This window comes from Canis lupus, chromosome 12 (assembly GCF_003254725.2).
Source record: "Canis lupus dingo isolate Sandy chromosome 12, ASM325472v2, whole genome shotgun sequence".
NCBI classification, from domain to species: domain Eukaryota; kingdom Metazoa; phylum Chordata; class Mammalia; order Carnivora; family Canidae; genus Canis; species Canis lupus.
In genome coordinates this window covers 66407294-66422087 of record NC_064254.1, presented here as the reverse complement: position 1 = coordinate 66422087, position 14794 = coordinate 66407294, and the positions used below count along the sequence as shown (strand labels likewise).

At 34.6% G+C, this 14794-nt stretch overlaps 1 protein-coding gene and 1 pseudogene across 5 annotated transcripts in view; one reads left to right on the top strand and one right to left on the bottom strand.

Annotated features, from left to right (window-relative positions):
- Window positions 1-1412: 1412 nt before the first annotated feature.
- CEP57L1 (centrosomal protein 57 like 1) overlaps window positions 1413-14794 on the bottom strand; it is a 68856-nt gene continuing 55474 nt past the window's right edge. For all 5 annotated transcript variants that reach the window (XM_025444473.3, XM_025444472.3, XM_025444474.3 and 2 more), the window contains 7 exons: window positions 14034-14150; window positions 9915-9992; window positions 9054-9140; window positions 5253-5330; window positions 4903-5138; window positions 3696-3840; window positions 1413-1844 (listed from right to left, as the gene is read on the bottom strand). In XM_025444473.3, the coding sequence (XP_025300258.1) occupies window positions 1626-1844; window positions 3696-3840; window positions 4903-5138; window positions 5253-5330; window positions 9054-9140; window positions 9915-9992; window positions 14034-14150 (960 nt within the window). In that variant the 3' untranslated portion in view covers window positions 1413-1625. The remainder of the gene's footprint in view (window positions 1845-3695; window positions 3841-4902; window positions 5139-5252; window positions 5331-9053; window positions 9141-9914; window positions 9993-14033; window positions 14151-14794) is intronic.
- On the top strand, window positions 5598-7459 carry LOC112658366 (ubiquitin-conjugating enzyme E2 D3-like; annotated as a pseudogene).

Here is a 14794-nt window from a genome sequence, read left to right as displayed (position 1 = left end):
TGCATAGAAAACAAAGGCACAGAAGGATATGGGGCTGCATTATGGTCCTGGTGAGGTTTTTGCTAAGTTAAACTACAGCACTCACATTCTTGAGGAGGAAAGGCAAAGTTGAAAAGCAGGTAAGGTGATGAAAATGAATTTAGATGAAGTGCTCTGTGGAACATCTCTGGGGCTGAAGAAGCTGCAGAGGGAGAGGGAATAAGGGTGGGTGAAGGACACATGCAGTATTTAAACCACAGAGAATCTTTCAGCTCTATAAGTTACTTTCAAGGAAAATTCCAAGTATCCATCTGCCCATTTTCAGTTATTTTCCCACTTTAGGTTTGGAAAGGTCTTCTAACATAATACCTCTTCTCTCAATGAGAATGAATCACAGTTTTCCTTTTCCCTCCCTGGAAGTTCCACAATTACCTCCTTTCTCCTACATACTGTTAGGGAATTTCCTATGTCTTTCCTAGCTCCCCCAGATCTTCCCCTGAAAATTCTTTCATACCTATAGCTTGAGCATTCCCCTCAGCTGGAGATAAATGTATCTCCAATTCTGTCCCTTTGGAATCACTACTTCTTTAAACTGCTACCCTAGCTTCTGAGTTCCTCCCTTCTATTGTGCCTTTTTGGTCAGTCTTCTATTTCTACTTCAGCTGATGATTTCAATTCTTTGGTTGCCTCAAAGAATTTCAGTGAAAGACCAAAAAAGTTCAAAGGAGTCATACTAGTTTCCATAAGTGTCTTAAAAGATAGGTCAACAAGTGTAAATTTACTATAAACATACATATCCAAAGAAATCGATTGATACCATGGATTTAAAAATATAAAAAAGTAAAAATGTATCATATCTCTGAATTTTTACGGATAGGTAATTAAGTGTCCAAGTTCTTTTTCCTAAGTGGGTACTGGAAATTTACATTCTCCATTTATACTGATGATCATATATAATGCGAAGCCTAAAAGTCACCAAAAGTTTTAGTTACAAAGGAATAAGATAAATCACTGGTATTAAAAAGCAGCCCTGGATTTGTAAAAGAAAACAGGAATTGCAGAAAAAGGTTTTTGCACTTGAGTTACTGTCATCTAAAAATTAAGAAATTACAAGTTCCTATTTGTGATTGTCACATAAAAACTTGGGCTAAAGGCCTCTTTAGAGAACTCTTCCATTTCCAAAAAAGAAAAACATTTTATAGCTTTAAAATAAGGTAGGGAGGAAGCACCATGAAAGGTAAAAGACCTTATATCACTGTGTTCATTTTACATTGGTTTTAAGGTTACAAGCCTACTAAATGAAAATGTGGAATGGTACTTGTATCTCAGATTTAACTTAATTTTAAATATCACCAATCCAGTATCATTTCTTAGACTTAGCTTAAGAGGTCTGCAAAGTGAACAATGTGTCTAAAACATGAACAGATTAGGTATTTCAGTCAGTAAGAGAAACAGAAAAGTAGTCATTTATTATTTGTGACTCTTAGGAGGTCTTGGCATTAATTTAAAAATACTACAACTTGACACTTTATAGGGACTAGAAGCATAATTCAAAATTTCATAAAGGTATATTAAATTAAAACCACTTTAGACAATTCAAGATCTCACTGACAGAGTTCGTTTAAGGTGACAGTTTTACTATTGTGTTACTGTTCCCACATGATATCATCTCTTCTCAATTTCATTTGAAGATTATGGACTTGTACTGGATGAAAGTTGCTGTTCTTCTGAAGAGAGTTAGTTAGCAAACATTTCCTGGAACTATTTTTTATGTTCTTTGATCCTTTAAGGTTGTTATCTTCTCGCTGAATACCTGAAGCTTCACTCATCTTTGACTGTTGAACTTTTTGCTGCAGTTTACGGACCTGGAAAGAAAAAAAAAAATCTGACATTTTAGTTAAAAAAGATATTAAAAATATACCCTAAAATAGATGGACTGGATTGATGTTATAAAGGTTACATGAAATTAAAAAGTTCATTAGGTATTTATTTATTGAGTACCTAACACTGTGCTAGTTAGGTAAAAGTATCATGAATTAAACAATCCTTTCTCTCAAAAAGCTTATTGCTTTTATTAGTGAAGGAAAAGCATACACAGGATAACTAGAGAATAATTCAGGCTGGGATAATTCTGAGTAGGACAAAAGGTGTTTATTTGAGAAGGCTAAAGTAGAACAAGATCAATATGGGCTGAGAAGTTCAATGAAAAGCTGTGAGGATGATTTATAAAGGATATGAAATGAGTAAAAACTGGAGGAGGAGAAAAGGGGAAAAAAGGACCCTTCAAGTGGTATTAACAGCAAAGTAAAGATTTGGTGCTAGGAATGAGCACTGAATTTATAAAGTCAAATGTATATATATATTTTTTTTTACTTAAAAGTATTTCTGAATTTAAAGTACTACTGAATGCCAGTACAAAAAAAAAAGTGTCATTCGGTAGTATCTGGTAACAGTTGGGTAGACAGGATTAAACAAAATAAAACCTATAACTAGCTGAAATCCATTTCTGCCAAGCCTGGTCCATTACTTACTGTATTTCACTTATGTACAGGCCCAATTTATAGAACTGATCCAGACACTGGCTAAGAATCTGGTATTTGTCCACAGCCATTTTAATTGGAGATTAAATTTATGACGAAATGCTTGAAAATTTATACTGCTACAGCTATTATAGAAAATAAATAATATTTTTCAAAATACGATTTATGTGCATTAAAAATATGGCTATTTTTCCACTCCCTTAAAATTTCTCCTATACAATTCTAAGAAAGTGTATTAATTAAATAATCTTCACCCTAACATAATCATATAAAAAAATTGGCTTACTAGAGCCTTAAAAGCCAGTAAAGTGAAAATATTTGCTTCAAAAGTGTCATTTCCTCTTTTTCTCTTTATTGGTCTTAGAAGAATAAAAGCAGTAAAATTCTGAATCCTTTATTACTTTCTTATAAAAGTAGGGAAGGCTTTATTGTGAGGTTAGCATAACACCAATTTATATGAATGTCGATTATTCCACAGATAGCTACGTGATGTGATTTGAAGGTTCCTGGAAAGACTTTCTCTGCCTTCTGCTCCAGCAGGGTAATAGTGCTAATAATCCAACCTATGGAATCAATGTCTTGGGACAAATATTGTAATATTCCTTGATTTTCTGTTAAAATATTAAAATTGTTATGCCATTCTTATAGTTATTAAGAATTCACATGCAAGGAGAGAGTCCCCCTTACTACCACACTATAGCTAGCTAAGCACAGGTCCCCAGGGAATGGAATAGACTATTAATTGTTCTGAGAAAGAAGAAATAGTGGTTTATGTATGAGAAATAGGTTTATGTATGATACTGAAGTAGAGACCTGTCAGCGTAAGGGGCTTCATTAAGGCATTAGGGGTGGGAGAGATAAAGGGAAAGAATGTTTAAAAGGGCAACCAGGAGGGCTGCAAAGCAAATTTAGTTTACCTCAAAATCTTCCCACAGCCATTTATGAATACATAACTACACTTTCTTGTTTCTCTTACTTTACATTATCTTGGAGAGTTATGTAGGAGGCAATGTTATTCCAATGGACAGATGACTCTATAACAGGCTTAAGGGACTCCTGTCATCTTTTCACTAAGCCACACATACAGACCTCAAATTTGAAAGATCATATAGATATATAACACTGACTCCAGATATATTATCTTTTTATTAAAATCTTTTACTAAAGCCTTCTTACATTTTCTTGATGCTTTATCAGTTTGGAAATCTGTTCTCCTTTAATTTCCATTTTCTTGACTAAATGTTCTAGTTCACATTCTAGGTCTTCACAGACTGAACGACTTTCAGTTTCCTTCATTTGATTCAGTAGTTCTTCGTGCTTCCTATGAAAGAAAAGCAAGTATCAACTCTGATATAGCTTATACCATATGCCTTTGATATAATTAAACAATATTCTGTTCAATCATAAATTTTTGTCAGTTAAATATTAATTTTCAAAGATAGTCTCTTTATGTAGAGTTACCTAGTTAAATCTATGGTAAATATAAAAGGCTCTTATGATTTGGGGTTAGATAAATTTAGAAATATCTTAGACTTAGGGTTTTTTTTTTTTTAGACTTAGGGTCTTAAAGAACCTAAATTTTCAATGTTCATAGCTAAACGTAATAAAATATTCTGATGTAATAATAGCTAAAAGCATTAAAGGACTCTCTTTAGTTCCAACTTTGGAATTCTTAATATAGTGTGTTTGGGAAGAACGGCAGCTATAAAAATATTTGCCTGAGAAGTCTCTAGATTTGGTGATAGTCCACAGAAAGGAATACTGTCAGGAGAACCAGTTATACCTTCTACAGAGGTCTTAGTTCAACTAGTTGGCTACCCAAATCTCATATTTTCCGGAATTTTTATTGAATATATACTTAAACTTGGGGCTTAAAATATGTATACCACTCAGAATCTTATTTACTATGGATGCTTCAAGACTTATCATTCAGATCAGTCAGAGTTGAAAACAAGGAATTGCTTTCCTACTTGTCTAATGAAATTTCACTTAATTAAAAGGATTATAAAAAAACAAAGGAGAATCTTGCTTTTAAAAGCATTTGTGAAAAAAAAAATAAAAAAATAAAATAAAAGCATTTGTGAGTTATAATTTAAAGTCACCAGACCGTATTTGTTAGAATAACAGTAGTATTTGCCTATCAGTTCAGATCTTGGGAACACAGAAACTCCTTAGATCAAAAAAATAGTAATTACATATTTAACTAGAAAAGTTAAATACTAACAATAAATACAATGAAAAATTAGTGTCAACTCTGAAGATCAAAATAAATCCAAATCTAAGCAAGGCCTTTAAGAATTCATAAGTGGCATTGTTCTTAAGACAGAGAAGAGAAAAGATACTATATGGCTTGCTACTTCTGAAAAACAATAAAAATACTTACATATTCATTTGGTCCAGCTCATCCTGCATTGCCATCAAAAGTTCAGACAAATTGTCACCAATAGAAATGGAATGTTTTGAGTCAGAAGGTTCAGCTTTACCCTGGGAAGTTGTTCTAGTAGGCTTGTAGAGACATCGAGGCTCAGTAAGTTTCTGATGGGTATGTGGCCCATAATGTTGTGTTACCTGCAGGAGGCTTTGCACACTTGTATTCACAGAATGGCTGGCACTGGAAGACTTTAGGGGAAAAGAAATAGCTAGGAACAATTTCAAATGACTCATGGCATTTAAATAGCACTTACAACAAAGGAGTGTGTCTGAACAAGTATCTTCATTTTTCCCCCCTCTCACCTTTTTAGCCACAATTGGCAGTGATCCAGACTTTGAATAAATTTGCTGAGGTAGTCGTTCCTTTAAACATCTAGTTTTCTAAATATTGACAAAGGAAAAAAGTAAACAAAAAATTGTTTTAAAAGACTTTTATGATATGAAGAAGTCTCAAAACTCAACAGTAAACATTCTAATAGAAAATAAGCAAAAATATGGATAGACATTTCACTGACGAGGTCATATGGATGGCAATAAACACACAGAAAGATCTGCAAAATCATAGGCCATTAGTAAAATGCAAGTTACAATGATATAGCACTATACAGCTACCAGAATGACCAAAATAAAGAATAGTGACCACGCCAAATGTTGGCAAAGATGTGGAAAAGCCAGACTGCTTATGCATTATTTGTAGGAATACAAAATTATATAGCAACTTTGGAAAATAATTTGAAAGTTTCTTACACTACATTATTGAATTATTGAACACTATATCTGAAACTAATGATGTACTATGTATTGGCTAATTGAATTTAAATAAAAGAAATAAAAAAAAAATAAAGTTTCTTGCAAAACTAAACACGTACTTATCATATGATCCAGCAATTACACTCCTGGACATTTATTCCAGAAAAATGAAAACCTAGGTTTATGCAAAAACCTATACATAAGTGTTCATCACAGCTTTATTTGTAATAGTTAAAAAGTGCAAACAATCCAAATGTCCTTCAATAGGATCCAGTAAATATCAATACATTCTTTCTATTTCTGTGTAGTATTTCACATTATGGATATACTACAGTTTAATCACTGACAGCAAAGCCATCTGGACCAAATAAGTACATAAGTATTTTAATTTTTTTTAAAGATTGTTATTTATTTATTTATGAGAGACACAGAGAGAGAGGCAGAGACACAGGTAGAGGGAGAAGCAGGCTCCACGCAGGGAGCCCGATGTGGGACTCGATCCTGGGCCTCCAGGATCACACCTCGAGCTGAATGAAGGTGGCGCCAAACCGCTGAGCCACTGGGACTGCCCAGTATTTTCATTTTTTATTAGAAGTAGCAAGATATACAGGTATCTTTTTTCTTCTCTGTCTTAAGAAAAATGCCACTTATGAATTCTTAAAGATTCTTAAAGGCCTTGCTTAGATTTGGATTTAGTTTGATCTTCAGAGTTGTCATTGATTTTTCATTGTATTTATTGATAGTATTTAACTTTTCTTTTTTTTTTTTTTTTAAAGATTTTATTTATTTGTTCATGAGAGACCAGAGAGAGAGAGAGAGAGGCAGAGACACAGGCAGAGGGAGAAGCAGGCTCCATGCAGGGAACCTGATGTGGGACTTGATCCCGGGTCTCCAGGATCACACCCTGGGCTGAAGGCAGGCACTAAACCGCTGAGCCACCCAGGCTGCCCAGTATTTAACTTTTCAAATTAAATAGTAATTGCTACTTTTTTGATCTAAGGAGTTTCTGTGTTCCCAAGATCTGAACTGACAGACAAATGCTACTGTCATTCTAACAAATACAGTCTGGTGACCTTAAATTACATAAAATTGCTTCTAGGATCTATTGTGTTGTTATCAAATGTTGTGTCATTTAGTAACTCTTTTATAAAGTATTACAGAATTTATTTCTATGAGTTCAGTTCTAGGGGCAGCTTGAGGGAGGTCCTGATCCCTCTGTGCCTGTGTCTGGCAGAGCATGTGAGATGAAGAGACAATCCTTTCTTGTGCTTGGATAATCAAGAGTTTTGGCTCAGCCTTTGGGCACATACTGAGGTGAGGAGCCAGATAAAAAGCACAGGTTGTGGCACTGAAATGGATTAATAAGGAACTTAGTGATTTGGCCCATGACCCTCTAGCACAATGTTCTCCAAGTCCTGTTGGGGATTATATGTTTCATTAGCAAGTGACAATTATGCAACCTAATGATATCAAAGTGGTGTATTCTTTTTGACAATTCATTTTCCTACAGTCTACTCTTTCAAACCAACTAAGGTTACATTTAAAAGAAGAATTTATCAGCCAAATATTAACAGTAATGTAGCATTTGTCTTAATATTCTAAGATCATGATCTTCTGCTTTAACTATTTCTAAAATTCTTTTATCCATTTTTTCACTGTTATGTGATCCTCTAGTGCCAAAGGTTACATGGGTTTATGAAATAGACAGAGATAAGTATAATAGAGTATCTTGGGAATGGACTCAGAAATATGTCACATGATGCTACTATAAAGTCAGAATTACCTGCATTATAGCTGGAATAAAATTTAAATTACCATTCCTTCCTTTTTTTGATTTTCTTATCCAGCTGCTAGCTGCTCCCTTATCAGGCTTCATATTTTTAGATTTTATTTTTTGTTTATTTTCCTCCATTAATTTACATGCTTATCTGACAAAGACAAGTTCTTCCAGTTTTGGACAATAACTGCTTTTAGAAACTAAAAAGTATTTATAAAAGAAGAGTTGCCTAAGGTTCAGAATTTTTTAAAAAGAATGTATTTATTTATTTATATTTTATTTTATTTCTTTTGAGGGAGACAGGGAGAGAATGTCAAGCAAACTGCATTGAGCATTGAACCTGATGCAGGGCTCAATTCCATGACCCTGAGATCATGACCTGAGGTGAAATGGAGTCCGATGTTCAACCAACTGAGCCACCCAGGCACCCCCCAAGATTCAGAATTTTTTTTTATTTTTTATTTTTTTTTAATTTTATTTATTTATGATAGGCACACAGTGAGAGAGAGAGGCAGAGACACAGGCAGAGGGAGAAGCAGGCTCCATGCACCGGGAGCCCGACGTGGGATTCGATCCCGGGTCTCCAGGATCGCGCCCTGGGCCAAAGGCAGGCGGCAAACCGCTGCGCCACCCAGGAATCCCAAGATTCAGAATTTTTTAAAAAATGGAGCATGTGTATTATGTGGCCAGTGTCTTTACTCTAACTTGGCCATGAAACGAAAACCATTCCTCACTGTTCTAAGATGCCGAAGAATTCATCTGAGGGGAAGGGAGATGGATGCTCAGTTGTCACATCAAAGGAAGTAACATTATTCAAGTATCCATTCTTTTTTAAGCTTTCCACTGAGAGAGATCTGAAGTTACATGATATACTTTATGCTCATGACTGATATGACTGGAAAATTGGTATTAATTTATAGCATCAGCAGAACAGAAACTATGATGTATTTTATACATGTTAATAAAGGAATGATATATTCTTATTCTATACAGACTAGAAACTGGAAGTCAAATACCCTCTGCATTCCAAAACAGGGTCTCAAATATTTTTAAATTTTCATTTAAATTTATATTGTTAGGCGGCTTGGAGCTATTAGTTAATCTACCAATACACTGTTTAATTAGCACTGAATAAATGATGCAAGTTGTCAGTGGACAAGTGATCAACTAATAGCTCTCCTGATAACTTATTTTTCTTGCAATAAAATTGCATAAATAGCAAAAAAGAGTTTGGTACTAGTAAAATGTCTATATTTCTAGAAAAACTGGAATGCTTATTGTTATTTCACAAATATACTGACTGTCATATAGTCCTTTTTGTTTTGGTTGTCAAGTAAAATCAAAACTAGATTTTGTGCTCAATTGCTGATACTTTATTTAACCTAGGTTTTATGGAATTTTCTAACCTCAAACCTAAAACCATCATCACTCAACTTAGGTTTTTTTCTGTATTTTATAGCATTATTGCATGCTTTTTATTATAAATATCTTCAAATTCTTTTTGGAAATGGATAGACATAAATATTAAAAGAGTAAAGAAATAAGCATTAATAAGTAAGAATAAAGTTTCTGCATACCTTCAAAGATTTCTTCTTCTCCTTGGAGCTTTTTGGATTTGCTACTGAAGACATTAAAATTCTATTGATTTCAAGTCCAGTTTGAAGCTACAATATTAAAGACAAAGCTTTATACAGCTAATTTTTTTTTATATAACAAATTTTTAACAAGCTACTTCAAAAACAATATAATAAGAAATTAGGTCTCAGTTTATGAATACAAAAGTGCTTGGGACACCTGGGTGGCTCAGTCAGTTGAATGTCCAGCTCAGGTCATGATTTCAGGTTGTAAGCCTGAGCCCTGTGTCAGGCTCTGTGCTCAGCACTGAGTTTGCTCGAGATTCTTTGCCTCTTCCTCTCCCTCCCCAAACTCATGCTCTCTCTTTCTCTCTCTAAAATAACAAAAATCAAAAATAATAAAATAAAATAAAATAAAATAAAATAAAATAAAATAAAATAAAATAAAATAACAAAAATCTTTTTTTAAGAAGTACTTCTTAAGGAAGAAAAGAAAACCTCAAATACTATTTTTGTATGTGAAATCTACTAAGTCTGTTGGTAATTGCAACCATTTTGTTTATAAGAGAATGCATTATTTAATACATATATATCAATCAAGCTGAAAACAATCTATATCAGGAATTATTTCATATATATATGTCATAATTTCAAAGGTCTACAAGATCTCTCTTGGCAGTGCATCCAAGTGTATAAATATACTGACTGACTTATTGAGAATCTCATTATCATAGTAAAAGGAGACAAAACTAACAGGCTAGGAAGCAGAAATTATAGTCTAAAATATAGGCTGCAGATAATGAAAACAAAGTATAATAAAACATATGTGGTTTAGTGTGACAAATGACATAATTCTCTATTTACTTCAGATGCTTTGTCTTGAAATAGCTTACGCTGATGTTCTTCTTCCTTAAGTTTTTCCTCTAAATGTTTAATCTTGTCCTGCAAAAGAATGAAGAAAACTGGGATTATTTTTATTTTATTTTATTATTTTTTAATAATAAATTTATTTTTTATTGGTGTTCAATTTGCCAACATACAGAATAACACCCAGTGCTCATCCCGTCAAGTGCCCCCCCTCAGTGCCCACCACCCAGTCACCCCCACCCCCCGCCCTCTTCCCCTTCCACCAATCCTAGTTCGTTTCCCAGAGTTAGGAGTCTTCCAAGTTCTGTGTCCCTTTCTGATATTTCCTACCCATTTCTTCTCCCTTCCCCTCTATTCCCTTTCGCTATTATTTATATTCCCCAAATGAATGAGACCATATAATAAAACTGGGATTATTATATAAAAACTAGAGCCAAATAGCCTTTATTCTTTTCCCAAATAGTCTTTGGAGTCTTGATTCTTAATAGTTCAGTAAATTAAAGCAGAAAGTAAGAAAAAGAAATAGCAAAGATGCTATGATTTTTCTTGGTTTTCTTTCTATGCTTCTTTACTTGCTATTACATATAAGAAAAATAAAGGGATTGGGATCCCTGGGTGGCGCAGCGGTTTAGCGCCTGCCTTTGGCCCAGGGCGCGATCCTGGAGACCCGGGATCAAATCCCACGTCGGGCTCCCGGTGCATGGAGCCTGCTTCTCCCTCTGCCCGTGTCTCGGCCTCTCTCTCTCTCTTTCTCTCTCTCTCTCTCTCTGTGACTATCATAAATAAATACAAAAATTAAAAAAAAAAAAGAAAAATAAAGGGAAAGCAAAGACTGTATCTGCAAACATTATTAATTTCTAGCAACAAAATTGTAATGATGAAATTTTGGGGGGTACTAAAGGTCTAGAAAGTCAAATGATCATAGTCTTGGGTCTCAATGTTTCATCCAAAACATAGAAAAATCTTGGGGATCCCTGGGTGGCTCAGCAGTTCAGTGCCTGCCTTTGGCCCAGGGCGTGATCCTGGAATCCTGGGATTGAGTTCTGGGTCAGGCTCCCGACATGGAGCCTGCTTCTCCCTCTGCCTGTGTCTCTGCCTCTCTCTCTCTCTCTTTTTCTCTCTCATGAATAAATAAATAAATAAATATTTCAAAAACAAAACAAAACACAGACAAATCTCAACAAATGTCTACTGTGTGCATATTACTAAGGGTATAGTTGTTGGAGGAGGGAAGGATAGGTAGACATATTAGAAATATAAGATATGGACTACAGCAAAATAAAAAGCTTCTGCAAAGCAAAGGAAACAGTCAATAAAACTAAAAGTCAGACTACAGAATAGGAGAAGATATTTGGAAATGACATATCTGATAATGAGTTAGTACCCAAAATATATAAAGAACTTATGAAACTCAACACTCCAAAAATGAATAATCCAGTTTAAAAATGGATAGAAGACATGAATAAATATTTTTCCAAAGAAGACATCCTGATGGCCAAAAGACACATGAAAAGATCCTCAACATCACTGATCATCAGGGATATACAAATCAAAACTACCATGCGATATCACCTCACACCCGTCAAAATGGCTCAAATCAACAACATAAGAAACAACAGGTGTTGGTGAGGATGTGGAGAAAGGGGAACCCTTGTGCACTGCTGGTGGGAATGCAAACTGGTGCAGCCACTGTGGAAATGAGTATGGAGGTTCCTCAAAAAGTTAAAAATAGAACTACCCTATGATCCATCCAGCAATCACACTACTAGGTATTTTTTTTTAAATTTTTATTTATTTATGATAGTCACAGAGAGAGAGAGAGAGAGAGGCAGAGACATAGGCAGAGGGAGAAGTAGGCTCCATGCACCAGGAGCCCGATGTGGGATTCAATCCCGGGTCTCCAGGATCACACCCTGGGCCAAAGGCAGGCGCTAAACCGCTGCGCCACCCAGGGATCCCACACTACTAGGTATTTACTCAAAGGATACAAAAACAATAATTCAGAAGGATGCATACACCTTGACTTTTTTTTTAATTTAAATTCAATTTGTCAACATATAGTATAACTTCCAGTGCTCATCCCATCAAGTGCCTCCTTAGTGCCTGTCACCCAGTCAGGCCATCTCCCCATCCACCTCCCCTTCCTCAACCCTTTGTTTCTCAGAGTTAGGAGTCTCTCATGGTTTGTCTTCCTCTCTAATGTTTCCCCACTCAGTTTCCTTCCTTTCCCTTAGAGTCCCTTTCACTATTTCTTATATTCTATATATGAGTGAAACCATATGATGACTGTCCTCCAACTGACTTATTTCACTCAGCATAATACCCTCCAGTTCTATCCACATCAAAGCAAATGGTGGGTATTCATTCTTTCTGATGGCTAATATATATGATTATATATATTCCACATCTTTATCCATGCACCTTGACATTTATACCAGCATTATCTACAATAGCCAAACTATGCAAACAACTCAAGTATCCATCAGTTGATGAATGGATAAAGAAGAGATGTGTGTGTGTGTATGTATGTGTATCTATATATATTTATATGGACTATTACTTGGCCATAAAAAAGGAATGAAATCTTGCCACTTGCAACAACATGGATGGAATAAAAAAGTTTTAAATACCAAAGGACAAATATACTAAGAGAGAAGATAACTGAGAAAAGGTGGCAATGATTTTCGCAACCAGAAAAGTAGATGGGTGACTTCCAACCTTACTTTGCAAGGCAGAAAGAGCTGAAATTTCACTAGAGAGTATAATGCTAAGTAAAACAAGTCAGTCAGAGAAAGGTAAATACCATTATGATTTCACTCATATATGGAATTCAAGAGACAAAGAGCAAAGGGGAAAAAAGAGAGAAAGACAAATCAAGAAACAGACTCTTAACTGTAGAGAACAAACTGATGGTTACCAGAGGGAGGTGGGGGGTATTCAATAGGTATTGGGGATTAAGGAGTACTTTTGCTGCGATGAGTACTAGGTGATGCATAGAACTGTTGAATCACTATATTGTATACCTGAAACTAATATTACACTGTATGTTTACTAGTTAGAATTTATTTATTTTTTAAAAAGATTTATTTGAGGGAGAGAGAGTGCAGGAGTGGGAGGAGAGGTAGAGAGAGAGAAAGAATTCCAAGCAGACTTCCCACTGAGTGCCAAGATCAGTACAGAGCTTGATGGCACGGCCATGAGATCACGACTTGAGCTGAAACCAAGAGCTGGATGCTTAACTGACTGACCCTGGAGCCCCCTCTAACTGGAATTTAAATAAAAACTTAAAAAAAGAAGAATAATTTGTGACAAGATATGGTAATGAATATTAAGCAGGCTTAACTGTGGTGATCATTTTGTAAAATATACAAATATCAGAAAATACAAATATCAAATCATTATGTTGTACACCTGAAACTAATATAACATTTTGTATCGATTTTATCTCAATTTTTAAAAAGATGGAAAAAAAAAAAAAGAAGCATAAGATCTGTTCCTTGTTAAGAGCTTATATAATACTTAAGGAAACAGTTAACATACATGAAACAACAAAATAATATAATAAAAAACAATAATACAATTTGACTCAGAACATGTATATACTTATACATGTAAGTATTTCATCTTCTATCCTGGTATGGCTCAGAACATGAGGACAATACTATACAAAGGAAGAGCTCCCTGAGTGTTGGAGAACTCAAGGAAGGCTTCACATAGGAAGCAGGACCTGCAGAAAGTCCTATGAGATGGATAAAATTTGGGTGGAAAAAAAGGAGAGCATTTCAGGATGGGATCAAGGATAGACTTAACTGTAAGTGATGAAAGACAATCTTTTGGATATCCTTTAGGCAAATTATCTGACAAATGAAAATGTTCTGTCATTTTAGAAGGAGCCAACATTACCATTTTACATCAAAGGCAAGCTCATTCATGCCACGACAGAGTACATTAGCTTTTTATCTCCATGGGCAGAAATTCATATCTGGATTACTAAGAGCTGTTAAAAAAAGTTTTACAAATCAGATTTACTGTATATTCATATATAGGGCCAATAATGCTTAACACTAAAGATTTATTCCTGGTATCATCACTTCAAAGAAATAAGTGAAACCTTACCTCAGCAGTTTTCTGAGTTGTTGTAAGTTTAAAACATTCTTTTTCTAAGACATCAAGCTTTTCAAGTTTTGCTTGCAGCTTCATATGATCTTGTTCTTTTTCCCTTTGAAGCTGGGCCTGGAAAGGATAAAAACAAAATCCAAATTTGGCAAGTGATGCCAACGGCTCAAGAATAATACAATTTCTGAGAATTAGAGCATAATAAATCTGTCATAAGAAACACGTATATACATGTATATACTTTAGGTGCTTATGAGTAAAAAACAAGAAAATCAAATACTTTTAAAGAACATAGTATACAACATACATACATATATACATATATACACAAACATAATGTACAAATAAGATGAGCTATATTAGCATAAATGGAATAAATTTTTCGATGCATGTTTATATAACATTTCTACTAAGGAAAACATCATCCGTGAAACCTGCATTAAATAAACTGTTACCTGTATGGTGACCGAAACCACACTTTATCTTATCCTCTAAATATGTTAAATATAACATTCAAAAGCAGCTATCAGAGGAATAAAGCATATAGAGAAACTGGAGAAAAGGAAAGCTATACATATATTTTCACATCTATACACTGTTTTGTAATGGTATTTATCACCACACTAATGCAATGTAGTTAATAATAGGGACAACTGTGAGGGGGCAGGAGGTATATGAGAACTCTCTGTACTATCTGCTCAATTTTAAGCTTAATACTGCTCTAAATGAATAAAGTCTATTAAAAAACAAAAAACTGAAGC